This window comes from Heterocephalus glaber, unplaced genomic scaffold (assembly GCF_053883595.1).
Source record: "Heterocephalus glaber isolate CG9 unplaced genomic scaffold, H.glaber_assembly_v1.0 deba00001594, whole genome shotgun sequence".
Taxonomy (NCBI): Eukaryota; Metazoa; Chordata; class Mammalia; order Rodentia; family Bathyergidae; genus Heterocephalus; species Heterocephalus glaber.
In genome coordinates this window covers 14,006,498-14,030,261 of record NW_028258369.1, presented here as the reverse complement: position 1 = coordinate 14,030,261, position 23,764 = coordinate 14,006,498, and the positions used below count along the sequence as shown (strand labels likewise).

Here is a 23,764-nt window from a genome sequence, read left to right as displayed (position 1 = left end):
AACACAATGAAAGCGGTCTTACGAGGGAAATTCATAGCAGTGAAGATGCATATTAGGAAAACAAAACGAGCCCAATTAAACAACCTGATGCTGAACCTCAAGCTTCTAGAAAAAGAAGAGCAGGACAGCCCCAAAGCTCATACAAGGGAGGAAATTATAAAGATCAGAGGAGAAATCAATTCAGTGGAGACTAAGAGAATGATACAAAAAATCAATGAAGCCAAGACTTGGTTCTTCGAAAGAATAAACAAAATTGACAAACCTTTAACCAACCTTATCAGAAAAAAGAAAGAAAAGACTCAATTCTATGCAATTAGTAATGAAAAGGGTGAAATTACAACAGACCCAGCAGAAATCCAGAGGATTATCAATACCTACTTTCAGAACCTATATGCCAATAAGATGGACAACACAGAAGAAATGGACAGATTCCTAGATACATATGAAGTACCAAAGTTGAACAAAGAAGACCTAAAAATTCTGAACAACCCAATATCAACCAATGAAATTGAAAATGTAAATAAAAACTTATCAACCAAGAAAAGCCCGGGCTCTGATGGCTTCACTGCTGAATTCTACAAGACATTTAGAGAGGAACTACTGCCACTACTGTTTAAACTCTTCAATGAAATTGAAAAGGAAACAATACTCCCAAATTCATTCCTGGAAGCAAGCATCACCTTGATCCCCAAAGCAGAGAAAGACCCAACTGAAAAAGAGAACTATAGGCCAATCTCACTAATGAACATAGATGCAAAAATCCTTACTAAGATAATGGCAAACAGAATGCAGAAGATCATCAAGAAGATCACACACCCTGATCAAGTGGGATTCATCCCAGGGATGCAGGGATGGTTCAACATATGCAAATCAATCAATGTAATACACTATATCAATAGAGCCAAGGACAAAAACCATATCATTATCTCCATAGATGCAGAAAAAGCATTTGACAAAATCCAACATGCATTTATGATAAAAACCCTACAAAACATTGGAATAGATGGTCTCTACCTCAAACTGATAGAAGCCATCTATGAAAAACCAACAGCCAATATCATACTAAATGGTCAAAAACTGAAATCCTTCACACTAAAATCAGGAACAAGACAAGGATGTCCACTATCACCACTCTTGTTCAATATAGTTCTGGAAACATTAGCCATGGCAATTAGACAAGAGAAAGAAATAAAAGGAATAAAGATAGGTAATGAAGAAGTCAAATTGTCATTATTTACAGATGGCATGATACTCTATATAGAAGACCCCAAGAACTCCACCAAAAGTCTTCTAGACTTAATAACCAAATTCAGTCAAGTAGCTGGTTACAAGGTCAACACACAAAAATCAATAGCTTGCCTCTACACCAATGACAGACTCACTGAGAGAGAAATAGAGCAAATAATTCCTTTCACAATAGCATCCAAAAAACTGAAATACCTAGGAATCAACCTGATGAAAGAAATCAAAGACCTCTTCTCTGAAAACTATAGCACTCTGAAAAGAGAGATTGAAGATGATATCAGAAAAGGGACAGACATCCCCTGCTCCTGGGTAGGAAGGATTAATACAGTGAAAATGGCCATACTTCCAAAACTGCTATATAGATTTAATGCAATTCCAATTGAGATCCCAGCAGCATACTTCATAGACCTCAAGTAAACAATCCAAAAATTCATTTGGAACAAGAAGAAAGCCAGAATAGCAAAAGCAATTCTAGGTAACAGAGACATGGCAGGGGGTATCACAATCCCCAACCTGTAACTCTACTACAAAGCTACTGTGATAAAAACAGCATGGTACTGGCAAAGAAACAGACTTGAGGACCAGTGGAACAGATTAGAAGATGCAGAAACAACTCCAGACACACTCAGCCATCTCATCTTCGACAAAGGAGCCAAACACCCTCACTGGAGGAAAGATAGCCTCTTTAATAAATGGTGTTGGAAAAATTGGGCTTCAACTTGCCAAAGATTAAAACTAGACCTGTATCTCTCACCATGCACTAAACTAAAATCAAAATGGATTAAAGATCTAAATATTAAAATAGAAACTCTGAACCAGTTGGAACAGAGGTTAGGTAGAACCCTTGAAGACATCAGTGCAGGAAAAGATTTTATGAACAAAACCTCAGTTGCCCGTGAACTAGCACAAACTATCAACAAGTGGGATCTCTTCTTATTAAAAAGCTTCTGCACAGCAAGAGAACCCACCAGCAGTGTGAAGAGACAACCCACAATGTGGGAAAAAATCTTCACCTGCTCTTCCTCAGACAAAGGTCTACTATCTCGAATCTATAAAGAATTTAAAAAGATCAGACCTCCCAAATTTAAAGACCCAATCCAAAAATGGGCATCTGAAATGAACAGACATTTCTCAAACAAAGAAGTAGAAATAGCAAATAAATACATGAAAAAATGTTCAACATCACTGGTCATTCGAGAGATGCAAATGAAAACAACACTGAGATTCCACTTCACTCCAGAAAGAATGGCTGCTATCATGAAATCAACCAATAACCAATGCTGGCGGGGCTATGGGGAAAGAGGAACCCTGCTCCACTGCTGGTGGGAGTGTAGACTGATGCAACCACTGTGGAAATCAGTATGGAGATATCTCAAAGAACTAGGACTGGAAGTCCCATTTGACCCTGCTATTCCACTGCTGGGGATCTTCCCCAAAGAATTAAAAGAATCATACCACACTGATATATGTGTGCCCATGTTCATAGCAGCACAGTTTGTAATAGCTAAAACTTGGAAACAGCCCAAATGCCCATCAACTGGAGACTGGATAAAGAAAATGTGGGTTTTTTTATAAAATGGAGTACTACTCAGCCATAAAAAGTGAGAAATTAGAGACATTTATAGCTAAGTGGATGCACATTGAGGCAATACTCTTAAGTGAAATAAATAGGACACACATGTGTAAATACCAAATAGTTTCTCTGGTGTGAGAAACTGAAAGTGTAAATAAGGACTAAATGTATAATAGGTAATGTGAAATAGGAAGAAAAGGGGCAAAGGGGAAAGAAGTGGGAGGGCTGGGGAAAGGATAGAAGGGAATGGGATTAATATGAGAAAATGGAAAAACAGGAACAAAATCTTTGTAAATAGGGAGGACTGGAGGGGTTGAAGGGAGGGCTGGGCAAGGGTGAAAAATAAGAACCTAGAGAGACTATGTAAAGGTGCAAATTTCCAATGATGAATGTCATTATATTGTATACCTAAAATGTACCAATGATTAGAATGAATAATTGATAATGTAAAATAGGAAGAAAAGGTCCAAAAGGGTAGGGGTAGTGGGAGGTGCAGGGGAAAGGAAAGAAGGGAAAGGAAAAATGATGAGAAATGGAAAAAATGGAAATAAAGTCTTTGTAAATAGGGAAGGGTGGAGGGCATGAAGGGAGAGCTAGGAATGGGGAAAAAATAAGAACCAAGATGCATTATGTAAAGGTACAATTCCCAATGAGAAATGTAATTGTGTTGTATACCTACAATGTACCAATAAAAGAAATTAATACAAAAAAAGAAAGAAAGAAAAAGAAACTGCTTAGTGGCAAGCTGGAAGTAAAAAGTAAAAGAAAGAGCTGGTTCTAAAGTTCAGGAATAATTACAAGGTTATTTCATCATAATTAAAGATCTAGGGTAGTCATGAAGTCTGTCTAACTCCAAGCAGCAACCAGCTCTTTCATCCCAAACAAAAAAATAGCAGAGGCTTTTATGTGAGAGGTCACAATGACACGAACCCCATCCGTTCCATTGTGCCACTGATGAGCCACTTCTACAATGACATAATAATGGAAATAAAATTGCAGATGATTTTCCCAGACAAAGCTCACAAAAGAAGAAATTCATGTGGAAATAAGCAATGTCATTGAAGAAAACTGTAGAAGGGTTGTATTAATACATGCAATGAAAGGATGTTTTTATTACCACAGTGGATGAGAAGCTACAACTGCAGAGGGCAGAGACAGGAACCATAGAAGAAATTCAGTGTCCATTTTTTCCACAGCGTCAGTCAGTCTTGGCAACTGAGACTTTTATGGAAACACATAACGCTGTGTCCTGTTCTTCATCCAACTCCACAGAGGCCAGAGCAGACCTTCTAACACACACAGAAATGGACCATAGTCTTGGAGTTCAGTGACAGGCCCTGGGCTTACCACTGAACTCTAGCAAACCATTTCGCCTTTCTGAATCTGCTTTCTCACCTTTAGAATGGAGACCATTTGCCTTAGGGCAAAGTTAACATGATTAAATAAAACAATGGAAATAAATACATTTTGTCGAATGGAAAATATCCAGTCTATGGTGTTTTTATTCATGGAAGCAGTCACTTCAACCTCCTTCAGGCAACCCTGAATAGAAAGAGCTAAAGGAGTCGTATATGAGCTGGGCTAAGAGCCATGGCAAAGAAACCCCCAACCAACCCCATTCTGAACGACAAGCATGGGGCTCTCTAAGATCCCTGAGGAATGGGAGAAAAGCACCTGTACCCAGAACACAGCTTCCCTCCTCATCCCCATCTAGTTGCCATGGAAAACCCCTAATCATACTTTCTAGGATTCATTACAGCTGCCATTCTGACTGTAATAAAGACAGAAAATATGGCTTTAATATAGTTAACTTTTCATTAATTGCTTTCACAGATTTTTTTCTCTGCCATTTAATTAAGGAAGGAGAAAGCAAACAGTAGTAATTTTCCCAAAAGGTCAGGGAATGAGAACATATGGGTAATTCTCCTCTCTCTGAATAGCTTCATCTTGCCTGGTAAAATACCATCTCCCCTGAGTTACAAGTTACTGTTTTCCCAAAAGATGCGATGGAAAATTAAAAACCACTGGCTATAGTGGCAGTTTCCTTTCCAGAGAGCTTGAGATTAACAAGTAATTATTAGACATGTCTTCCTGTCCCTGCAGTAGTTAAAGCTTAGGGAGAGATCCAAGACCCAGAAATGACTCATAATATCAAGGTAGTCAGGGTGGTGAACCATATTAGCTGCTCCACAGGTTCTGTGAAATTGAGAACATATGCTTCAAAGGTTGTGGCTGTAATAATGACACAAGAATAGGTCACATTTATTGAGAACTTGCAACACAGGGTAGGCACTATGTTAAGCCCCTTCCCTGAGTCAGCTCATTGAACCCTTACCCAAGAAACTCTCATAAGGTAAATGTTGTTATTGCCCTCATTTTACAAAAGAGAAATCAGAGGTTTAGGGAGTTAATAAATAGTCCAAGCTCAGAAAAAAACAATAAGAAGCAAAATCATCGCTCTGGTTGTATAGGAGTAACAAGCGTTCCAGGGCCTCAGCAGCCTGTCAATATAAATTCAAGTGAATTATCATCAGCACCTCCAACTTCCTGCCTTGAATTCTGCCAGCTGACACAAGCCCTCCAAAAACCGTCCCTACCCCGTAAGGATTATTAAACTCCAAAGGATACCTCTCCTGTGTCCACAGACGCTTTGCTGCACTTTGTGGCAGCTTCATAGCCCTTTTTCTCCCCTCCAGCTTCCCTGGCCAATGTGCCTGGCCAGTGCGTCACAAGAGGCGGCCTCAGTGAACACTGGGCCATGTGACCTCATGGTCCAAGAGCTCCCCGCTGTAAAGATTTCAGAGTGGTCCTGCATGCCACAGAGAAGTGGAGACACCGGCCATCATCCCTTCATGGGGATGCTTATTGCATGACTCACCCAGTGTCCAATTCTCCCCTTCCTTCTGAGGGCTCCAAACTTGACCCTCCTTTCTTCCTGTTCCACAGTCCTCCTGCCCTCACCTCAGATGCAAAAGCAAACATAACAGGACATCAAAATCAGTGTACAGATAGTGTTTTCTGAAAGATCTTTCCTAATTCAAAATTCAAGTAATTCAAGATGCAATATGTATATGTACCAATCCCCCATGATTAATGTATTTATTATGTATCACAGATACTAATTTAAAAATCACCAAAAAATAATTTTTCCATAAGACTGACAAGGAACAGTAGTAGGTAGTTTTCTGTCTGTTGGCTACCACAGCAATAAGTTTAAAAATTATCTGTCCACTAGCTTTGAATGCATAGAATTATTAATTTTTTCTCATTTGCAGAGATTCCAATATTGCAAATTTTCCTCCCCAAATGAGACTTCGTTTATTATTGTCACATTATTTTCTAGTCACCGATCCAAATTCACATCAGCCTGAATTTACATGTGAATAGTTCCACCCATTTCTAAAGAGGAAAGACTCTTACTTGAGAGTTAAGTACCTTGTTTCTCCTGTGGTATGTGGAATTTGGACAATGAGATGATTCTCAGGAAAATAAAACCAGATCACTTACCCCAGAGACCCAGATTCAACATGCAGAGTCAGAAGCAGAGAGCACTAGCTTTCAGGAGGGGATCACCATGCATGAGCAACATGGGGATAGAAAAGCAAAAGTGAATGAAGAGCTATCACTGTGGGGAGGTGACAGTTTAGATGAGACAAAAAGAAAGGGTTTCTTATCAAAACACTTATATAGAAATTCACTGTCAGGAGACAAAGGAGTCCTGTGCTTTGGTTTCAGGGAGGAGTTTTCAAAGACTAAAGAGAAAGTGGGGAGAAAATGTTTCATACTTTCATGAGTCAATTCCAAAAAGAAAGTTCTTCAAAATGCCACTGCACAACATACTAGAAAGATTGAGAATGATAAAGATGTCTAGAAAGTATGCTCTTTTAAATTTTTCTGGCATTCATAATACATTGGCATTTTTTCAAGAGACTGAATACAGATGGAAATGGCTATTGATTATGAATCCTGCCACAATGCTAGTTCTTTGAAAGCAACACTACTCAGACTGCCATATGGGACCCCAACTGCATTCAGATCATACAAAATAACAAGTCCCTTTCCTGAAAAATAAATGATGCTCAGGACATGTCACATATATCCCGGCAAGGTCACCAACTTCAAAATCTTATTTGGAGTTGAACTTGGACATATGCTACAAAAGTTGAGTCCTTTCTAGAATCAGGGTCGCCTTTGTTCATACTGGTGGCATGTTTCAGATAACCAGACCTATTCAAATATTCTTCAGGACTTCTGGGAAAATGGCAGAGTGATAAGCAGTAACAACTCAGCCTCTATGAGATTTGGAATTCAAACACTGGAAAATAACAACTTGGGGAAGAAAAAAATAAAAAGGGTAATAGATCCCCAGGAAAGAAGAAGGATCTGACAGGAGAATTAAAACCTACAGAAAAATTGAAGAGACAGAACACAACACAGAGAAGGAAATAGACAATCTGTATTTTCTCCTCAGCTCATGTCTGGTGGCTCATGAGAAAGGAAGACCGAATCTACATAAAGTGAGAGTGGGGGACTCCAGAGGGCTTCAGGGAGAAATATCACGGTGGAATAGACTGGCAGATGCTGTGACTTGCAACAGCTGGTGAGTGACGCCAGTCCAAGCACCTACCATAGCCCTGGAAGGAGTGCTTGGTCAGACACCTTTCCTGGGAGGGGTTGCCTGAGCCAGGGACTCAGAGCAGCTGTGGGACAACTTCAATTCAGGGCTCCCAGTGCCATGTTCCCACAGTAACTGGGCGAGGAACAGCCACAGGAGACAGCCATCATCAGAGAGCTGTGATCAGGCTGGACCCTAACCCTAACCCTAATCTTAAAGGCCAGGAGGGCTTGGAGTGAAGTATTTCAAACTCTAAAAATATCAGCTTCTAACCTCAACTTATGTATCCTGCAAAACTTTCCTTCAAAATTGATGGAGAAATAAGATATTTCCATGACAAGGAGCACCTCAAGAAATTCATGACCACCAAAACCAGCATTACAAAAAATTCTCAAGGATATCCTATGGAGCGACAACAAAGCAAACAATGCCAACAAGTCAAAAAGCATAAATATACCTGGTGACATAGGTAGCTAAGGAAAAGGAAAATAAATGAAGAAATTAGCAACAGGAAAATAATGCAGTGACAGAAATAAGTCAATACCTCTCAATGTGAATGGTCTCAATTTCTCAATCAAAAGACAGATTGCTGCCTGGCAAGCACAAGGTCCTGAGTTTGATCCCCGGTACTGCAAAAAAAAAAAAGAGAGAGATAGAGATTGGCAGAATGGATCAAGAAACAAAACCCAGCAATATGCAGTGTAACAGAAACACATTTAATTCAAAAAGAAACATACAGATTAAAAAATCAAAAAATGGAAAACAATCTTTCATGCAACAGGAACCCAGAAAAAGCAGGAGTAGTTCTTCTAATTTCAGACAAAGTAGATTTCAAGCCAAGACTGATCAGAAGAGACAAAGAATGTCATTGCATGTTGGTTAAGGGAACATTTCAACAGGAAGAGATAACAATTATAAACGTGTATGCACCAAATACCAGCACACCCAATTTCATAAACAGACACTAATGAACATGAAAAATCAGATAAACACCAATACAATTGTAATGATTTGGTAATGAACCTCAATGCCCCACTGTTACAAATGGACAAATTAACGAGACAAAACAAATCAACAAATAAATATCAGAGTTGAACGAAACCTTTGAACAAATGGACTTAGCAGATATCCACAGTGATCCACCCCAAAACAGCAGAATACATGTTCTTTTCAGCAGCACATGGGACTTTCTCCAAAATAGACCACATATTAGCCCATAAAGCATGCTTAAGTAAATGCAAAAGAATCGAAATTATCCTGTGCATATTATCAGATCACGATACAATAAGCCTAGAAATCAATGTCACAAGACACCACAGAAACTATGCAAACACATGGAAATTAAATAATACCCTCTTGAATAATAAATGGGTCGCAGATGAAATTAAAGACAAAATTAGACAGGTTCTACAATCAAATGATACTGCCAGTGTGACATATCAGAACCTATGGGACACAATGAAAGCAGTCCTAAGAGAGAAGTTTATAGTGGTGAATGCCCATATTAAAAAATCAAAGTGAGCTCAAATAAATAATCTAGTGATGCACTTCAAAATCCTAGAAAAAGAAGAACAATCCAGACCTAAAGCTAGTACTTCTAGGCAGAATTAGGGCCTGGCAAATTGGCTGGGGAAGTTGGTGTGACCTGTCAATTACAAAGTTCCAGGACACATGTGCAGAACAGTTCCTGAAGCTCCACATGGAGCCAGTCAGAGAGTATTATCTTCAGTTCTTCTCATGACAGCCCACGCAGGTTTTTGATAGGACAGCCTAGACCTGATATAAGTCTAAAGAGTGAGGGATACAAAAGACAGATACCTTTGAGCTCTTGGCCATTGTACTCTCTCTTGCACAGTGGTCTGCTCTCACCCTGTACAGTGCATTTCTTTTCCTACTTTTAGTTGGCCTGAACTCACTCAGCAGAGCATGCTGCATTTCTTTTCATACAGTTAGTAAATTTAAAACCTTGTTTAGCCCTTGTTGTGACCAATTCTTTGTTCAGGACAGAAAAAAACTAGAAATGACCTTTAGAAGGAGACTCTAGCACCCGATAAGGTATGAGGAAAGAGATTATAAAGATCAGAGCAGAAATTAAAGAAATTGAGAATTAAAAAAACACAAAGAATCAACGAATTGAAGAGTTGGTTCTTTGAAAGAATAAACAAAATGCTACAGGAAAAGCCTGAGATAGAGTTGGTTACTTGGCCATATAGATGGGAACTGAAATAAGAATAGTGAACTGATAGAAGACCCAAAACACTCTGCCAAAAGACTTCTAGACTTAATTGACAGATTCAGTAGAGTAGCTGGATACAAGGTTAACACTCAAAAATCAATAGCCTTCTCATACACAAATAACAGACTCACTGAGAGAGAAATTAGGGAAACAATTCCTTTCACAATAGCATCCCAAAAAATGAAATATCTAGGAATCAATCTAACAAAGGAAGCAAAAGACCTCTACTCTGAAAACTACAGCACTCTGCAAAAAAGAGGATATAAGAAAATGGAAAGACATCCCCTGTTCCTGGGTAGGAAGAACCAATATAGCGAAAATGGCCATACTTCCAAAACTGCTATACAGGGCCAGGGGTTTAGCTCAGTGGTTCCGGCCCCTGCCTTGCAAGCGCAAGGTCCAGAGTTCAATCCCCAGTACAAAAAACAAAAAAAAATATAATCAGCAAAACTGCTATACAGATTCAATGCAATCCTGATTGAAATCCCAACAGCATATTTCACAGAACTAGAGAAAACAATCCAAACGTTCATCTGGAACCAGAAGAGACCTAGAATAGCAAAAGCAACTCTAGGCAACAGAGTCATGGCAGAGGGAATCACAATTCCCAACTTGAAACTGTACTACAAAGCTACTGTGATAAAAACAGCATGGTACTGGCAAAGAAACAGACCCGAGGATCAGTGGAAGAGACTAGAAGATGCAGAAACAATTCCAGACATACTCAGCTACGTCATCTTTGACAAAGGAGCCAACCACCCTCACTGGAGGAAAGATAGCCTCTTTAATAAATGGTGGTGGAAAAACTGGATTTCAACCTGCCAAAGATTAAAACTAGACCTCTATCTTTCACCATGCACTAAACTAAAATCGAAGTGAATTAAAGATCTAAATATTAAAACAGAAACACTAAACTTGCTGAAAGATAAGTTAGGTAGAACTCTCAAAGACATTGGCATATGAAAGGACTTTATGAACAAATCCTCAGTAGCATGGGAACTAGCACAAAGAATCAACAACTGGTATCTCACCTTATTAAAAATCTTCTGCACTGGAAGAGAAACCACCAATAGAGCTAAGAGACAATCTACAATGTGGGAAAAAGTTTTTACCAGCACTTCCTCAGATAAAGGTCTACTATCTAGAATATATAAAGAACTCAAAAAAATCAGACCCACAAATGTAAAGACCCAATTCAAAAATGGGCATCTGAAATGAACAGACACTTCTCAGACAAAGAAGTAAAAACAGCAAATAAACATGAAAAAATGTTCAACATCACTGGTCATTTGAGAGATGCAGATGAAAACAACGCTGAGATTCCACCTCACCCCAGCAAGAATGGCTGCTATCATGAAATCAACCAATAACAGATGCTGGCAGGGCTGTAGGGAAAGAGGAACCCTGCTCCACTGCTGGTGGGAGTGTCGACTGGTGCAACCACTGTGGAAATCAGTATGGAGATACCTCAAACAACTAGGATTGGAAGTTCCATTTGACCCAGCTATGCCTCTACTGGATATCTTCCCAAAAGAATTAAAAGAACCATACCACAGCGATATATGTGCACCCATGTTTATAGCGGCATAGTTTGTAATAGCTAAAACTTGGAAACAGCTCAAATGCCCATCAACTGGAGACTGGATAAAGATGTGGGGTTTTTTATAAAATGGAGTACTACTCAGCCACAAAGAATGAGAAACTAGAAACATTTCTAGCTAAGTGGATGCACGTTGAGGCCATACTCTTTCAAGTGAAATAAATAGGACACACATGTGTAAATACCGAATAGTTTCTCTGGTGTGAAAAACTAAAAGTTTAAATAAGAATCAAAATGTATAATTGATATTGTGAAATAGGAAGAAAATGTCTAAAGAATAGGGGAAGTGGGAGGGGAAGGGGAAAGGAAAGAAGGGAAAAGAAAAAAATATGAGAAAAGGAAAAAATGGAAACAAAGTCTTTGTAAATAAGGAAGGGTGGAGGGGGTGAAGGGAGGGCAGGGAAATAGGGAAAAAGTAAGAACCAAGATACATCATGTAAAGGTACAAGATCCCAATGATGAATGTAACTGAATTGTATACTTAAAATGTACCAATAAACTAAATGGAAAAATAAGAATAGTGAACTGGAACTTTGGACAAAGAATAAACTTCCTCAGGCAATATGAGGTGCAGCCCACTCTCTACTAAAGGGAGGTGCAACCACTCTGCTAGGCTCCTGAGTTCTAGGAACTTAAAATACAAAATAATCAGTTACCTTTAAACCCTACATGTTGAAGTACTGTGTTAGAAGCCTTAGTTCCAACTGGTCATTTGAAATCTACAGAGCCACCTGTGATAGGTGGCCACTGAACAACTGAGCAATTTCAGTGCCTTGCTTATATAAAATTAGCTCTGTTTTGAGAGGTCATATGGCCACCTGATTGGGACCCCTCCTGGAAACCCAGGAGCTATACTTCTTATTTCCATTAAAATTCTCCTAATATCCTCAAAAAAAAAAAAAAAAAAAAAAGAACAGGGACTAGGGATTTAGCTCAGTGGTTCCACTGCCTGTCTCGCAAGCACAAGGTCCCAAGTTTGATCCCCATTACAAAAAAAAGAAAAAAAAGAAAAAACACAGACAAACCCTTAGCCAATCTTACTAAAATAAGGAAAGAAAAAAGCCAAATCCATGCAATTAGAAATGAAAAAGGTGGCTGGAGAAGATGGTACACACCTGTAATCCCAGCACTCAAGAGACTAAGGCAGGAGGATCAGCTTGAGTTTGAGGCCAGCCTGAGCTACAAAGTGAGTTCAGGTCCAGTCTGAACTACATAGTGACACTCTGTCTCAAAAAAAATAAAACAAAATTAAAAAGGTGAAATCACAACAGATTCTGCCAAAATCCAGATAATCAGTAACTGCATTGAGAATCTGAACTCTAATAAAATGGAAAATTCAGAAGAAATGGATAAATTCCTAGACACATATGAATGATCAAAGCTAAACTAAGAAGATACAAAAATCCTGAATAATCCAAAATCAGTCAATGAAACTGAGAAATTATTTTTTTAAACTGCCATATAAGAAAAGCCAAGGTCCCAATGAATTCACTGCCAAATTCTATAAGAACTTTAGAGATCTAACATTAATATTCCTTAAAGTCTTTAATGAAGCTGAAAGGGAAGCAGCATTCCCAAAGTCACTCCTTGAAGCAAGCTCTACTCTGATTCCAAAACCAGAAAAAAAAGACCCAACAAAAAAGGGAACTACAGGCCAATCTCTTTAATGAACATAGATGCAAAAATCCTCAATATGTTACTGGCAAACAGAATACAGCAAATCATCAAAAAGATCATACACTATGACCAAGTAGGATTCATTCTAATAATGCAGGGATGGTTGAACATATGCAAATAAATAAATGTAATACACCACATACACAGAAGCAAGGACAAAAATCAGATGATCATCTCAATAGATGCATAAAAGGCATTTGACAAAATCCAACATCCATTCATGATAAAAAGCCTGAAGAAAATAGGTATAGAAGGTCTTTCTCAATCTGATAAAAGTCATCTATGACAAACCAACAGCCCATATCATAATAAATTGAAAAAAGCTGAAAGCTTTCCCTCTGAAATCAGGAACAAGACAAGGATGTCCACTGTCTGTAGGGCTGGGGATTTAGCTCAGTGGCGCTGCACCTGCCTGGCAAGCACAAGGTCCTGAGTTCAATCCCCGGTACTGGAAAAAAAAAAGATGTCCACTGTCACTACTCCTGTTCAATATAGTTCTTGAAACATTAGCCAAAGCAATTAGGCAAAAGAAAGAAGTAAAAAGGATATGGGTAGGAAACAAAGAAGTCAAATTATCATTATTGCAGATGACATGATCCTTCACAGAGAAGATCCCAAAAACTCCACCTAAAGGCTCCTAGGAATAATAATCAAATTTAGTAGTGCAGCAGGATATAAAGTCAACAGTCAAATATCAATAGCACTGCTGCACACCAATACCAAACTCACTGAGAGAAAATAGGGAAACAATACCTTTCATAATGGCATCAAAAAATGAAATACTTAGGAATTAACCTAACTAAGGAAGTGAAAGACCTCTACAATGAAAACTATAGTACTCTGAAAAAAGGAGAACAAAGAGGATGGAAAGGTATCTCCTGTTTCTGAATAGGCAGAACCAATAGAGTTAAAATGGTCATACTTCCAAAAGTGCTATACAGATTTAATGCAATCCCAATCAAAATACCAACAGCATTCCTCACAGAACTAGAGAAAGCAATCCTAAAATTCATATAGAACCAGAAGGGATCTAGAATAGCAAAAGCAATTCTTGGCAACAAGGACAAGGCAAGGGGCATCACAATCCTGAACTTCAAGTTATACTACAAAGCTACAGTGATTTAAAAGAAAAAAAGAGCATAGTATTAGCAAAAAAAAAAAAAAAAAAAGACTTATGGAACAGCATAGAGGATGCAGAAACAACTCCAGGGAATGCAGCTACCTTATCTTTGACATGAGGCCAGATACTTTACTGGATACTTAGCCTCTTTAACAAATGGTGTTGGGATAACTGGCTATCTATCCGCATGTCAAAGGTTGAACCTAGACCTATCTCTCTCACCACACACCAAACTACAAAATGGATCAAAGGTCTAAATATTAAAATGGAAACAATCTATTAGAAGATAAAATAGATAAAACTCTTGAAAACACAGGTGTAGGCAAAGACTTTCTGAATAGAATCACAGTTGCACAAGAAATAACACCAAGAATTGAAAAATAGGATCACATCAAATTAAAAAGCTTCTGCACAGCGAAAGAAACCACCAACAGAGTGAAGAGACAAAAGTGGGAATTGGGAGGGGGAAAAAATTTTTGCCAGCTACTTCTCAGAAAAGGGACTAATATCTATAATATGTAAAGAACTCAAAAATTAACCCCCCAAATTTAAAGACCCAATCAAAAAATGGGCATCTAAAATGAATAGTCACTTCTCAGATGAAGTAAAAATGGCCAATAAATACATGAAAAGTGTTCCACATCGCTTGCCATTTGAGAAATGCAAATTAAAACAACACTGAGATTCCATCTCTCTCCAGAAAAAAATGGCCTTCATCAAGAAATCAACTAAAAACAAATGCTGGAAAAGCTGTGGGTGAAAAGGAACCCTTCTTCATTGCTGCTGGGAGTGTAAATTGGTACAACCACTATGGAAATTGGTATGGAAGTTCCTCAAAAATCTAAAATTAGAAATTCCGTTTGACCTAGCTATTCCCCTTCTAGGTATCTTCCCAAAACAGTTAAAGACATCATCCCACAGTGATGTATGCTTATCCATGTTTATAGCAGCACAATTCATAGTAGCTAAATCTTGGAAGCAGCCTACATGTCCATCAACAGATCAATGGATAAAGAAAATGTGCTATTTATACACAATGGATACTACGCTGCTGTAAAGAAGAATAAATGTGAGTCATTAGTGGGAAAATGGATGCCCTTTGAGACCATAAGTAAACTAAACACACAGGTTTAAATATTGCATGGTTTCTCTTACATGAGAAACTCAATATATAAATGAAAGACAGATAAAAGAAAAAACAGAAAAGTTATTGTAATCCAGCATGGACACTGTATCTAAAAGTGTGCCTTAAGCCAGGCATAGTGGCACATGTCTGTATTCCCAGCACTCAGGAGGCTGAGGCAGGAGGATCACCATAAGTTCAAGGCCAACCTAGGTTACATAGTGAGTTCAAAGCCAACTGAACTACATAGCAAGACCCTGTTACCAAAAAAAAAAAAAAAAACTGGGCCAGGCTCAGTGGTGCCACACCTACCTGGCAAGCACAAGGTCCTGAGTTTGATTTCCAGTACCAAAAAAAAGGTTTTTTTTAAATAGAAATATATGTTTTTAAATAGAAATATAAAAAGAAACTATATCTTGATTGAGTATAATTGTCTTATGTGTTTTATATGTTTTTGACCTGTTTGTGTGGCTGTCCATCTGTATATATGATAATTAGCTTTATAAAGGGTAATAAGATAAATCAATAAATGGGATGCTGGCAAAAAAAAATGAGTGTGGATAGAAGGGATTGGGAAAATAAAGGGTTAAAATGTGTTATGTACATGTACCAATTTTCCATCAACATAATCATTATGTACTGCAAACATGTACTAATAAAAAAAAATGTAATACTATGCATATTTTTCAAAACAAGTACTGGAAACAGAATTGAGTTTTCTGGATAGTTTTAAATATCAACATCTTCATATCCTTTTTTCTCCCCTTATTCTCTCCTTTGGGCTACAAAGCCAAATCTTCTAAAACTAATGCCACACTATGATGAATCTACCCTCTCCGTCCCTAGATGAAAATAAGGGGGACATGGTGGTGCACACCTGTAATCCCAGCACTCGGGAGGCTAGGCACCCCTAGAATCACCAAGAGTTTGAGGACAGTCTGGGCTCCATAGCGAGAACCTGTCTCAGAAATACAAAAATGAAATAGATAAAAATCATCTTATGAAAATGCAGATATCTGTTTTTGCTGTATAGCAATCACTCTAAAAGCTAGTGGCTTAAACAACTACTATTTATTTAGGTGAAAATTCTGGTTAGCATCTGGTCATTCTGATCTGGGCTGGTATTGATGCTTGCCAGACTTGAACATGCATCTACACTCAGCAGCAGACAGCGGGTGGATGGGTAATCTAAGGTGGTCTCATTCATACATTCAGCAGCTGGCAGGCAGGAGTTACAGGTCACGTGTCTTTCATCATCCAATGAGATTTCCTGGTTTCCTTCACATGCTCGTCAAGCTGCGCAGGACAAGCAAAGCACATGTCTCATGTCTTCTTGATACCTTGATCCCTTGCCATCTTTTTCTTTTTTTTTTCCATTAAGTTTATTGGTACATTTTAGGTATAAAATATATTTACATACATCATTAGGATCTTGTACCTTTACATGAGTATCTTGGTTCTTATTTTTTTCCCCCTTCCCCTGCCCTCCCTTTACCTCCTCCAACCTTCCCTACTTGCAAAGACTTTGTTTCCATTTTTTTCCTTTTCTGATATTTTTCCTTTTTGCTTCTTTCCTTTGACCTACCCCTCCCACTTCCCCTACTCCTTTAGACCTTTTCTTCCTATTACACAATATCAATTATACATTTTTTAAATTACAATATGAAGATCTAGGAGACATTACCACAGAGTTTACAGAATTTAAAAGGATATAGAAAGCATATTACATAAATCTGTTTTGAAATAAATTTGACAACTTCTAAGAAGTACCTTGGAAGACAAATTAATAAAACTGACCCTGGAGGAAATATAAAATTTGAATAGTACCTATTGAAGAAAGTATATTGCTAGCTTAAAAACCTACCTATATGACAACAACAGGCTCATATACATTTTAACTGATGAATTGTATCAAACATTTAAAGCAGAAAAAAGAAGGAACACTTCTCCCTTCATTTTAGGAAATCAACATTGTGCTAATCCTAAAACTGGATAAAGATAATAGAAGAAAAAAGTATGAACATAGATAGAAATTTGAACTATTAGAAGTCAGATCTGGCAGTATGTAGAAAGTGGTTTTGTTATAGGGATGGCAGTGTTGGTTCAGCATTGGAAGATCCTCCCCCAGAAGTCATCATTTTAACAGAGGAAAGGAAAAAGCCATATGATCCTGTCGGTAGTTGCAGGAAAAGCATTGGACTAAACTCTACAGCTGTCCATGGTAAAAGCTATCAGGAGACTAGAAGTAGAACAGAACCTTCTCAACAGATAAGACATGTACTCCATACTTCCAGCAAAAACAACTTACATGAATAGAAAAGATACAATGCTTTCTCCCTAAGGTGGGGAACAAGGGCAGATATGTCTACACTTCATCTGTCCATTAAACTTTGAAACATGGGCCCAAACCAAAATAGTCTGGCAATAAAAAGAAATAATTAGCATAGGACTGTCAGGATAGAAGTAAAATCCTTATATGTAGATGAAATGATCATCTACAGAGAAAATACTAATAAATGTCTAGGAGCCCCTAGAACTTGTATTTGAATTTAGCAGGATTAGAAAACACGAGATATATATAAAAATTCAGGTCTATGTATATTTGCTATAAATAAAGACTTGGATATTTAAATTTAAAAGTTACATAGGAGTACAAAGGACGTAGAAAAGTAAAAAGATAAAAAAACAGTGTTGGAAGACATTTATTAGCTAATTTTAAGACTTCCTCTAAAGCTACAGTAATCAAGGCAGTGTTGACCTAAGGAAAGACTGGAATCATTGGAATAAAACAGAGAATCTAGAAATAGAACCACACATATATGGTCCACTGAGTTTTGAAAGATTATTTAACATTAACATTTTATAGAACATAAACTCAACTCAAGAGAAGAGGAAAAGATAGTGCTTTCAGCAAATGGTACTAGAACACCTGTTATCTGTATGTAAAAAATTAACCTCAACCCTTTATTTCCATACATAAAAATAACCTGAAAGGATTGAAGGGATCTATGAACAAAAATATGAAAGACTAAAACTTTAAGAAGAAATTATAAGGGAAAATGTTCATGAATTTAGGGTAGGCAAGAATTTCCTAGGATACGAAAAACATGATGTATAAAAGGAAAAAAATTGATAAATGAGATTCCATCAAAATTTAGAACTTTAAATGACATGGTTAAGAAAATGAAAAGTATTCCTTAAACAGACTATATTTATAATACATATAACCTATGACCAGAATATATAAAGAATTCTTAGAGCTCATTAACAGACAACTAAATTAAAAAGTAGACACAAGAAGGTGATAAATAGCCAGTACAGCACAAGGAAAGGTGTGCAACACTAGGATCAGAAAAATACTAATCAGTACAATAACAAGATCATATTATACACTCATTAGGGAGATGAAGTTAAAAGTTTTAAAAGAACAAATGTCAGCTTAGGTGTGAATCTAGTTAGAACTTTCTAATACTGCTAATGTGAACGTAACATAATAAAACCATTTTGGAAAACAATATAGAAATTTCTTGTATTACTGCTAAGAACCAACAGTTCTGTTCTCAAGTTTTTACTTAAGAGGAATGAAAACACGTGTTCACAATAGATTTGCACATACAAGTTGACTATCCCTTATCTGAAATTCTTGGGACCAGAAGTGTTTCAGATTTTGTTTTGGAATACACTTGATCTGCAAAGAGGATAGCTACTCCTGCTTTTTGGGGGGTTCCTGTCACATGGAGTATTGATTTCCACCCTTTAACTTTCAATCAATGAGTTTCTTTTTTAATTAAGTGTGTGTCTTGTATGCAGCATATTGTTGGATCTTGCTTCATAACCCATTCTGCCAGTCTATTTATTTTGATTGGTGAATTGAGACCATTAACATTGATGGTTATAACTGATGTGTATTGACTTATCATTATCATAACTTTTTCTTTTTGTTGGATTCTCCCCCTTTGCATTTAATTTCTTGTCGTGCCCAGCGGATTCATTCTGCTGGGCTTCCTGAGGTTGTGATCCTCGTTGTCTTTTCCTAGGATATTGTCTAAAATTGTTTGGAGTGCTGGTTTGGTATTCATGAAGTTCCTAAGGTGCTCTTTGTCATGAAAGTATCTTATTTCTCCATCAATTTTGAAAGATAGTTTTGCAGGGTACATCAACCTGGTTGGAGGCTGTTTTTCTTTAGGGCTTGAAATAAATCACTCCAAGCTCTTCTTGCCTTCGGAGTTTGCATTGAGAAGTCTGCTGTGATTCTGATGGGCTTTCCTTTGTATGTGATTTGTTTCTTTTCTCTAACTGCTTGTAGAACTTTGTTCTTCTTTTGGGTTTCTGGAATCTTAACAATTATATGCCTATGTGTAGATTTTTTTTGATCAAGGCTAGTTGGAGTCCTATATGCCTCACTTATCTGTATGCCAAGTTCTTATCCCCTGCTTGGGAAGTTTTCTCCCATCACTTCTGTGAATAGTTTTTTTTATGTCCTCTGCACTCTCTCCTGTTGCTCCATTGACTCTGATCAGTTTGATGTTATTCTTCTTTGCATCATCTAGCAGCTGCTGGATTGACTTCTCATGGTCCTTTACTATTTTAAAGCAATTTTTCTTTTCCTGGTCACTAATTGCAATCTTATCTTCTTTATCTGAAATTCTGTCCTCACATTGGCTCATTCTGCTGCATAGATTTTCAATGGAGTTTTTAATTTCCTGGAGATCTGTTTGCATCTGTTTTATGGATTCCATTTGGTTCCTATGTTGGGATTCCATCGTGTTCCTCAGTTCTTCCATTTTTTAAATCTGTGTCCTCTCTAGATTTATTAATCATGTCTTGCATTATGGGCACAATCTCTGCTGTTATCTGAGAAATTATTTCTGATTTCATTTTTTCCAGATCCTCCTTTGTTGCCAGTTCAGGGAGTACAGGCTGTTGAATATCAGAGTGTTCCATCTCGTTTCCATTTGGGATTGCTTTAGGTGATCTGGAAGTCGTTTTTGAAACTTGTTTACATGTCTTCTCATTTCGAGGGGGGGTTGCTGCTGGCACCCATCCGGCTTACCTCCTCTGCGCTGCTGTGGGGGGAGGGGGGTACGGTGGCCCAGAAGCCTTCTAGGCCCTGGGAGCAGCTCACCTCCTCTGTGCTTGGCGGGGGGGGGGGAGGGGTACAGTAGCCCGGAACCCTCTTCCTGGGTCCTGGGAGTGGCTCACCTCCTCTGCACTGGGGGTGGGGGGGCGGGGTTACAGTGGCCCAGAACACTGATGCCTTCCCATCTTGATGCCTAGGTTTGGAACTCACTTGATTTCATTTCTACCACATTTCCAAGGCCAGACCAGATGCATGGATGGGAAATAGATTTCAACTTCTGATGGACAGGGTTGCAAAGTTTTTTAAGGAGTTTTTGTTTTGCAATCTATTCTTCTGTGAATATATCTTAATTCACTGCCCCTACCCCAGAGAAAGATAATTGTAGTTGAAGTTTCATGTACTTTTCCTGCCATTTACCATAGAGCAACTTGGAGAAAACCATTTACTGGTTGCTTCTGAATTGGAAGTATTTTGGTAGTTCATATCAAGACCACTAATAAGCAGCCACTTACATGGTGTGATGTAAAAGTCTTGCCTGTCTGTCAGTTCCGTTAGAGCTAATAGGGTTGCTGCATTTCCTCCAGGGTAAATGTCCCCTTTTATGTATCCTCACTAGTTGGCACGTCAAATGGGAGGATTGGCCTTAAAAATAAGACTCCAGTAACAGAGTAGAGGAGGCACCATGTTCATGAGAGAAGTCAGGAAGTTGAATCCAGAGCTTGAAGACAGAGCCAGTCATGATCCTCCAGTACAGAATTGGAGTGGGGAGCAAAGGGCACTGTCTTAGTCACTTTTCTCATTAATGTGACAGAACACCTAACACCTGCAAATTAAAGGAGGTTTATTTTAGCTCTCAGTTTGTAGAGGTTTCAGTCCATAGTTGGCAGGCTCCAAGGCAGGATAGCGTGGCAGAGGGGAATGGTGGAGGAGAAGCAGCTCACAGCATGGTAGTGGGAAACAGCAACAGCAATCATGGGAGGAGCCAAGAGAAAGAAAACTTGTCCAGGCCATGTCCCCAAGACCCACCTCTTCTGACCAGACCCCACATCCTAATAGCCACTCACCTATGAGCCCCCATAATGCAATCACCATCCAAAAGCCCCGTCTATGAGTGCAGGAGGCTCTTGGGGATGTCTAGATATAAATCATTACAGGGTTCCCACTAGTTACCGAACAATAGAACACCCTGTTAATTTGAAAGAGCAGCTACCAGCAGATTCTAGGCATAGGAAATGATAATGGAGAACCTCATCCCCTCACAACTTTGCTTATCCCTTTTTTTCCTAGCCTATCATCTTCCTCCCTAAAACTCCCATCCTGATACCAGTTGGTTAGTTCCCACTTGCAATCTGCTTATTGATGACTTCTTTCTCCTACCACTCTCCCAGTATCTAACTCAGTGATCAATTCATAGAAATAATAAGCAAGAATGAGTGATGGCAAGACCCAAACCCTTAAAATTGGTGAAAATCATAAAATTGATTCTCTTGCCGGGGATGTAGTTCAGTGGCGCTGCGCCTGCCTGGCAAGTGCAAGGTCCTCAGTTCAATCCCCAGTACCAAAAAAAAAAAATTGATTTTCTTTTCCCCTGGAATTTTCACTGTGTCTGAATTATTATTCTTATTTTTTGAGAGTAGAAAAGTTTGGAGCCCGGGAGCCCGCCCAGATTCCCCTACGGGCGTGGCTAAGGAGCCGGTCTGTCTTCAGCAGGAGCCCAGGTAAAGGGGCCAGATCAGGAGGAGCCACGCGTCACGATGTGATGACGTCAAACCACGGGCCAGGCTTGGCACTAGAAAGACAACACTACTGAACTACATTTTAACGGAGCAACATAGTAGAAGAATAGCAGTTATTTTAAATGAATTTGGTGAAGAAAGTGCAGTAGAGAAATCCTTAGCTGTAAGTCAAGGTGGAGAGCTCTATGAAGAGTGGCTGAAACTTGGAAATGGTTGCCTCTGCTGTTCAGTGAAGGACAGTGGCCTCAGGGCTCTTGAGAATTTGATGCAGAAGAAGGGGAAATTTGATTGCATACTGTTAGAGACCACTGGATTAGCAGATCCCAGTGCTGTGGCTTCTATATTTTGGGTTGATGCTGAACTAGGGAGTGATATTTATCTTGATGGTATCATAACAGTGGTAGATTCAAAATATGGATTAAAACATTTAGCAGAAGAGAAACCTGATGGCCTTACCAATGAAGCTACTAGGCAAGTTGCTTTAGCAGATATCCTCATCAATAAAACAGACTTGATTTCAGAAGAGGAGTTAAACAAATTAAGAACAGCCATTAGATCAATAAATGGACTAGGACAAATTTTAGAAACACAAAGATCCAAAGTTGATCTCTCTAACATATTAGATCTTCATGCCTTTGATAGTCTCTCTGGAATAAGTTTTCAGAAAAAACTTCAGTATGTGCCAACAGTACAACCTCACCTTGATCAGAAAGAAGGGAAAGTCTACTCCAAATGTTTGAAAGTGAGGAGAGCAGACTATTGTTACAATCACATTTGAAGTACCAGGAAATGTAAAGGAAGAAAGTCTAAATGTATTGATTCAGAATCTCCTGGGGGAAAAGAATGTGAGAAACAAGGACGATCACTGCATGGAGGCCATATGGCTAAAGGGGCTGGTGTCACTCAGAGACAAACCACAACAAATGACTGTCCAAGGTGTCCATAAACTCTACGACCTGGAAGAGACTCCAGTGAGCTGGAAAGATGACACTGAGAGAACAAGTCCATTGGTCCTTATTGGCAGGAATTCAGATAAGGACATCCTGAAACAACTGTTTATAGCTTCTGTAACAGAAACAGAAAAGCAGCAGACAGCACATTTCAAAGAAAATCAAATTTGTCTATAACACTGGAGGCATTTATCAAAGGATTGGATAATAAAAATAAGTTTCCTACTGGGTATATTTCCGTCAATATTCTTTCATGATTTCTGTTACAAATTCCAGTGTATGTAAAGATGGTATTTATTTTATACAATACATAAAACTTAGTAAATCAATATTATAAAATATTTGGCATTCATAAAATAAAATATAACATCATCTGAAAAAGAAAGAGTAGAAAAGTTTATTGGGGAATAGGAATGGGGAATAAGAGTAGCTCCTGAGATAGGGTCCCAAATGGGTTGCCCGCCTCTGAATTATTAAGTAATGCTGATCAAAAACATTTCCAATTGTATCAATTCTTCCATAATTTAATTAACTTCCTATAAGTAGTCATCTTCATCCATTTTATGCAGCTATAGCAGAATATTTGAAACTGCGTGATTTATAAAGAGTAAAAGTTTATAGCTTACAGTTCTGGAGGCCGAGTAGTCAAAGGTCTACTTGTGGTCAGAAATTTTTCATTGTGTCTTCTCATGGTGGAAAGTATAAGAGGGGAATGGGGGTCCAAATCATAGTTTCTCAGGAACCCAGTGACAGACTCACTCCTGTGATAATGGCATTAATCAACTCATGAGGGTGGAGCCTTTTTTTTA

At 38.4% G+C, this 23,764-nt stretch overlaps 1 protein-coding gene and 1 long non-coding RNA gene across 3 annotated transcripts in view; one reads left to right on the top strand and one right to left on the bottom strand.

Moving 5' to 3' along the window:
* LOC147823271 (uncharacterized) overlaps positions 1–23,764 on the bottom strand; it is a 306,661-nt gene that overhangs the window by 241,598 nt on the left and 41,299 nt on the right. The window contains exons 1-2 of one of the 2 annotated variants that reach the window (XR_015444121.1): positions 23,582–23,736; positions 7,978–8,062 (exon numbers count right to left, since the gene is read on the bottom strand). This is a non-coding gene — a long non-coding RNA (uncharacterized LOC147823271). Of the gene's footprint in view, positions 1–7,977; positions 8,063–23,581; positions 23,737–23,764 lie in introns of those variants that run through there. The other variant, XR_015444122.1, reaches the window with a different exon arrangement.
* Positions 22,121–23,147, top strand: LOC101699679 (putative COBW domain-containing protein 7). The gene is made up of 2 exons (XM_021245371.2): positions 22,121–22,726; positions 22,761–23,147. Exons 1-2 carry the CDS (start codon positions 22,271–22,273, stop codon positions 23,130–23,132), a joined length of 828 nt encoding a protein of 275 aa, XP_021101030.2. The 5' UTR covers positions 22,121–22,270; the 3' UTR covers positions 23,133–23,147.

Bases quoted from the DNA above. Each gene is read 5' to 3' on its own strand.
- LOC101699679 (XM_021245371.2), top strand. From the start codon at position 22,271: ATGCAGAAGAAGGGGAAATTTGATTGCATACTGTTAGAGACCACTGGA. The intron at 22,727-22,760 runs GTCTACTCCAAA...TGAGGAGAGCAG, and splicing joins TTGATCAGAAAGAAGGGAAA to ACTATTGTTACAATCACATT.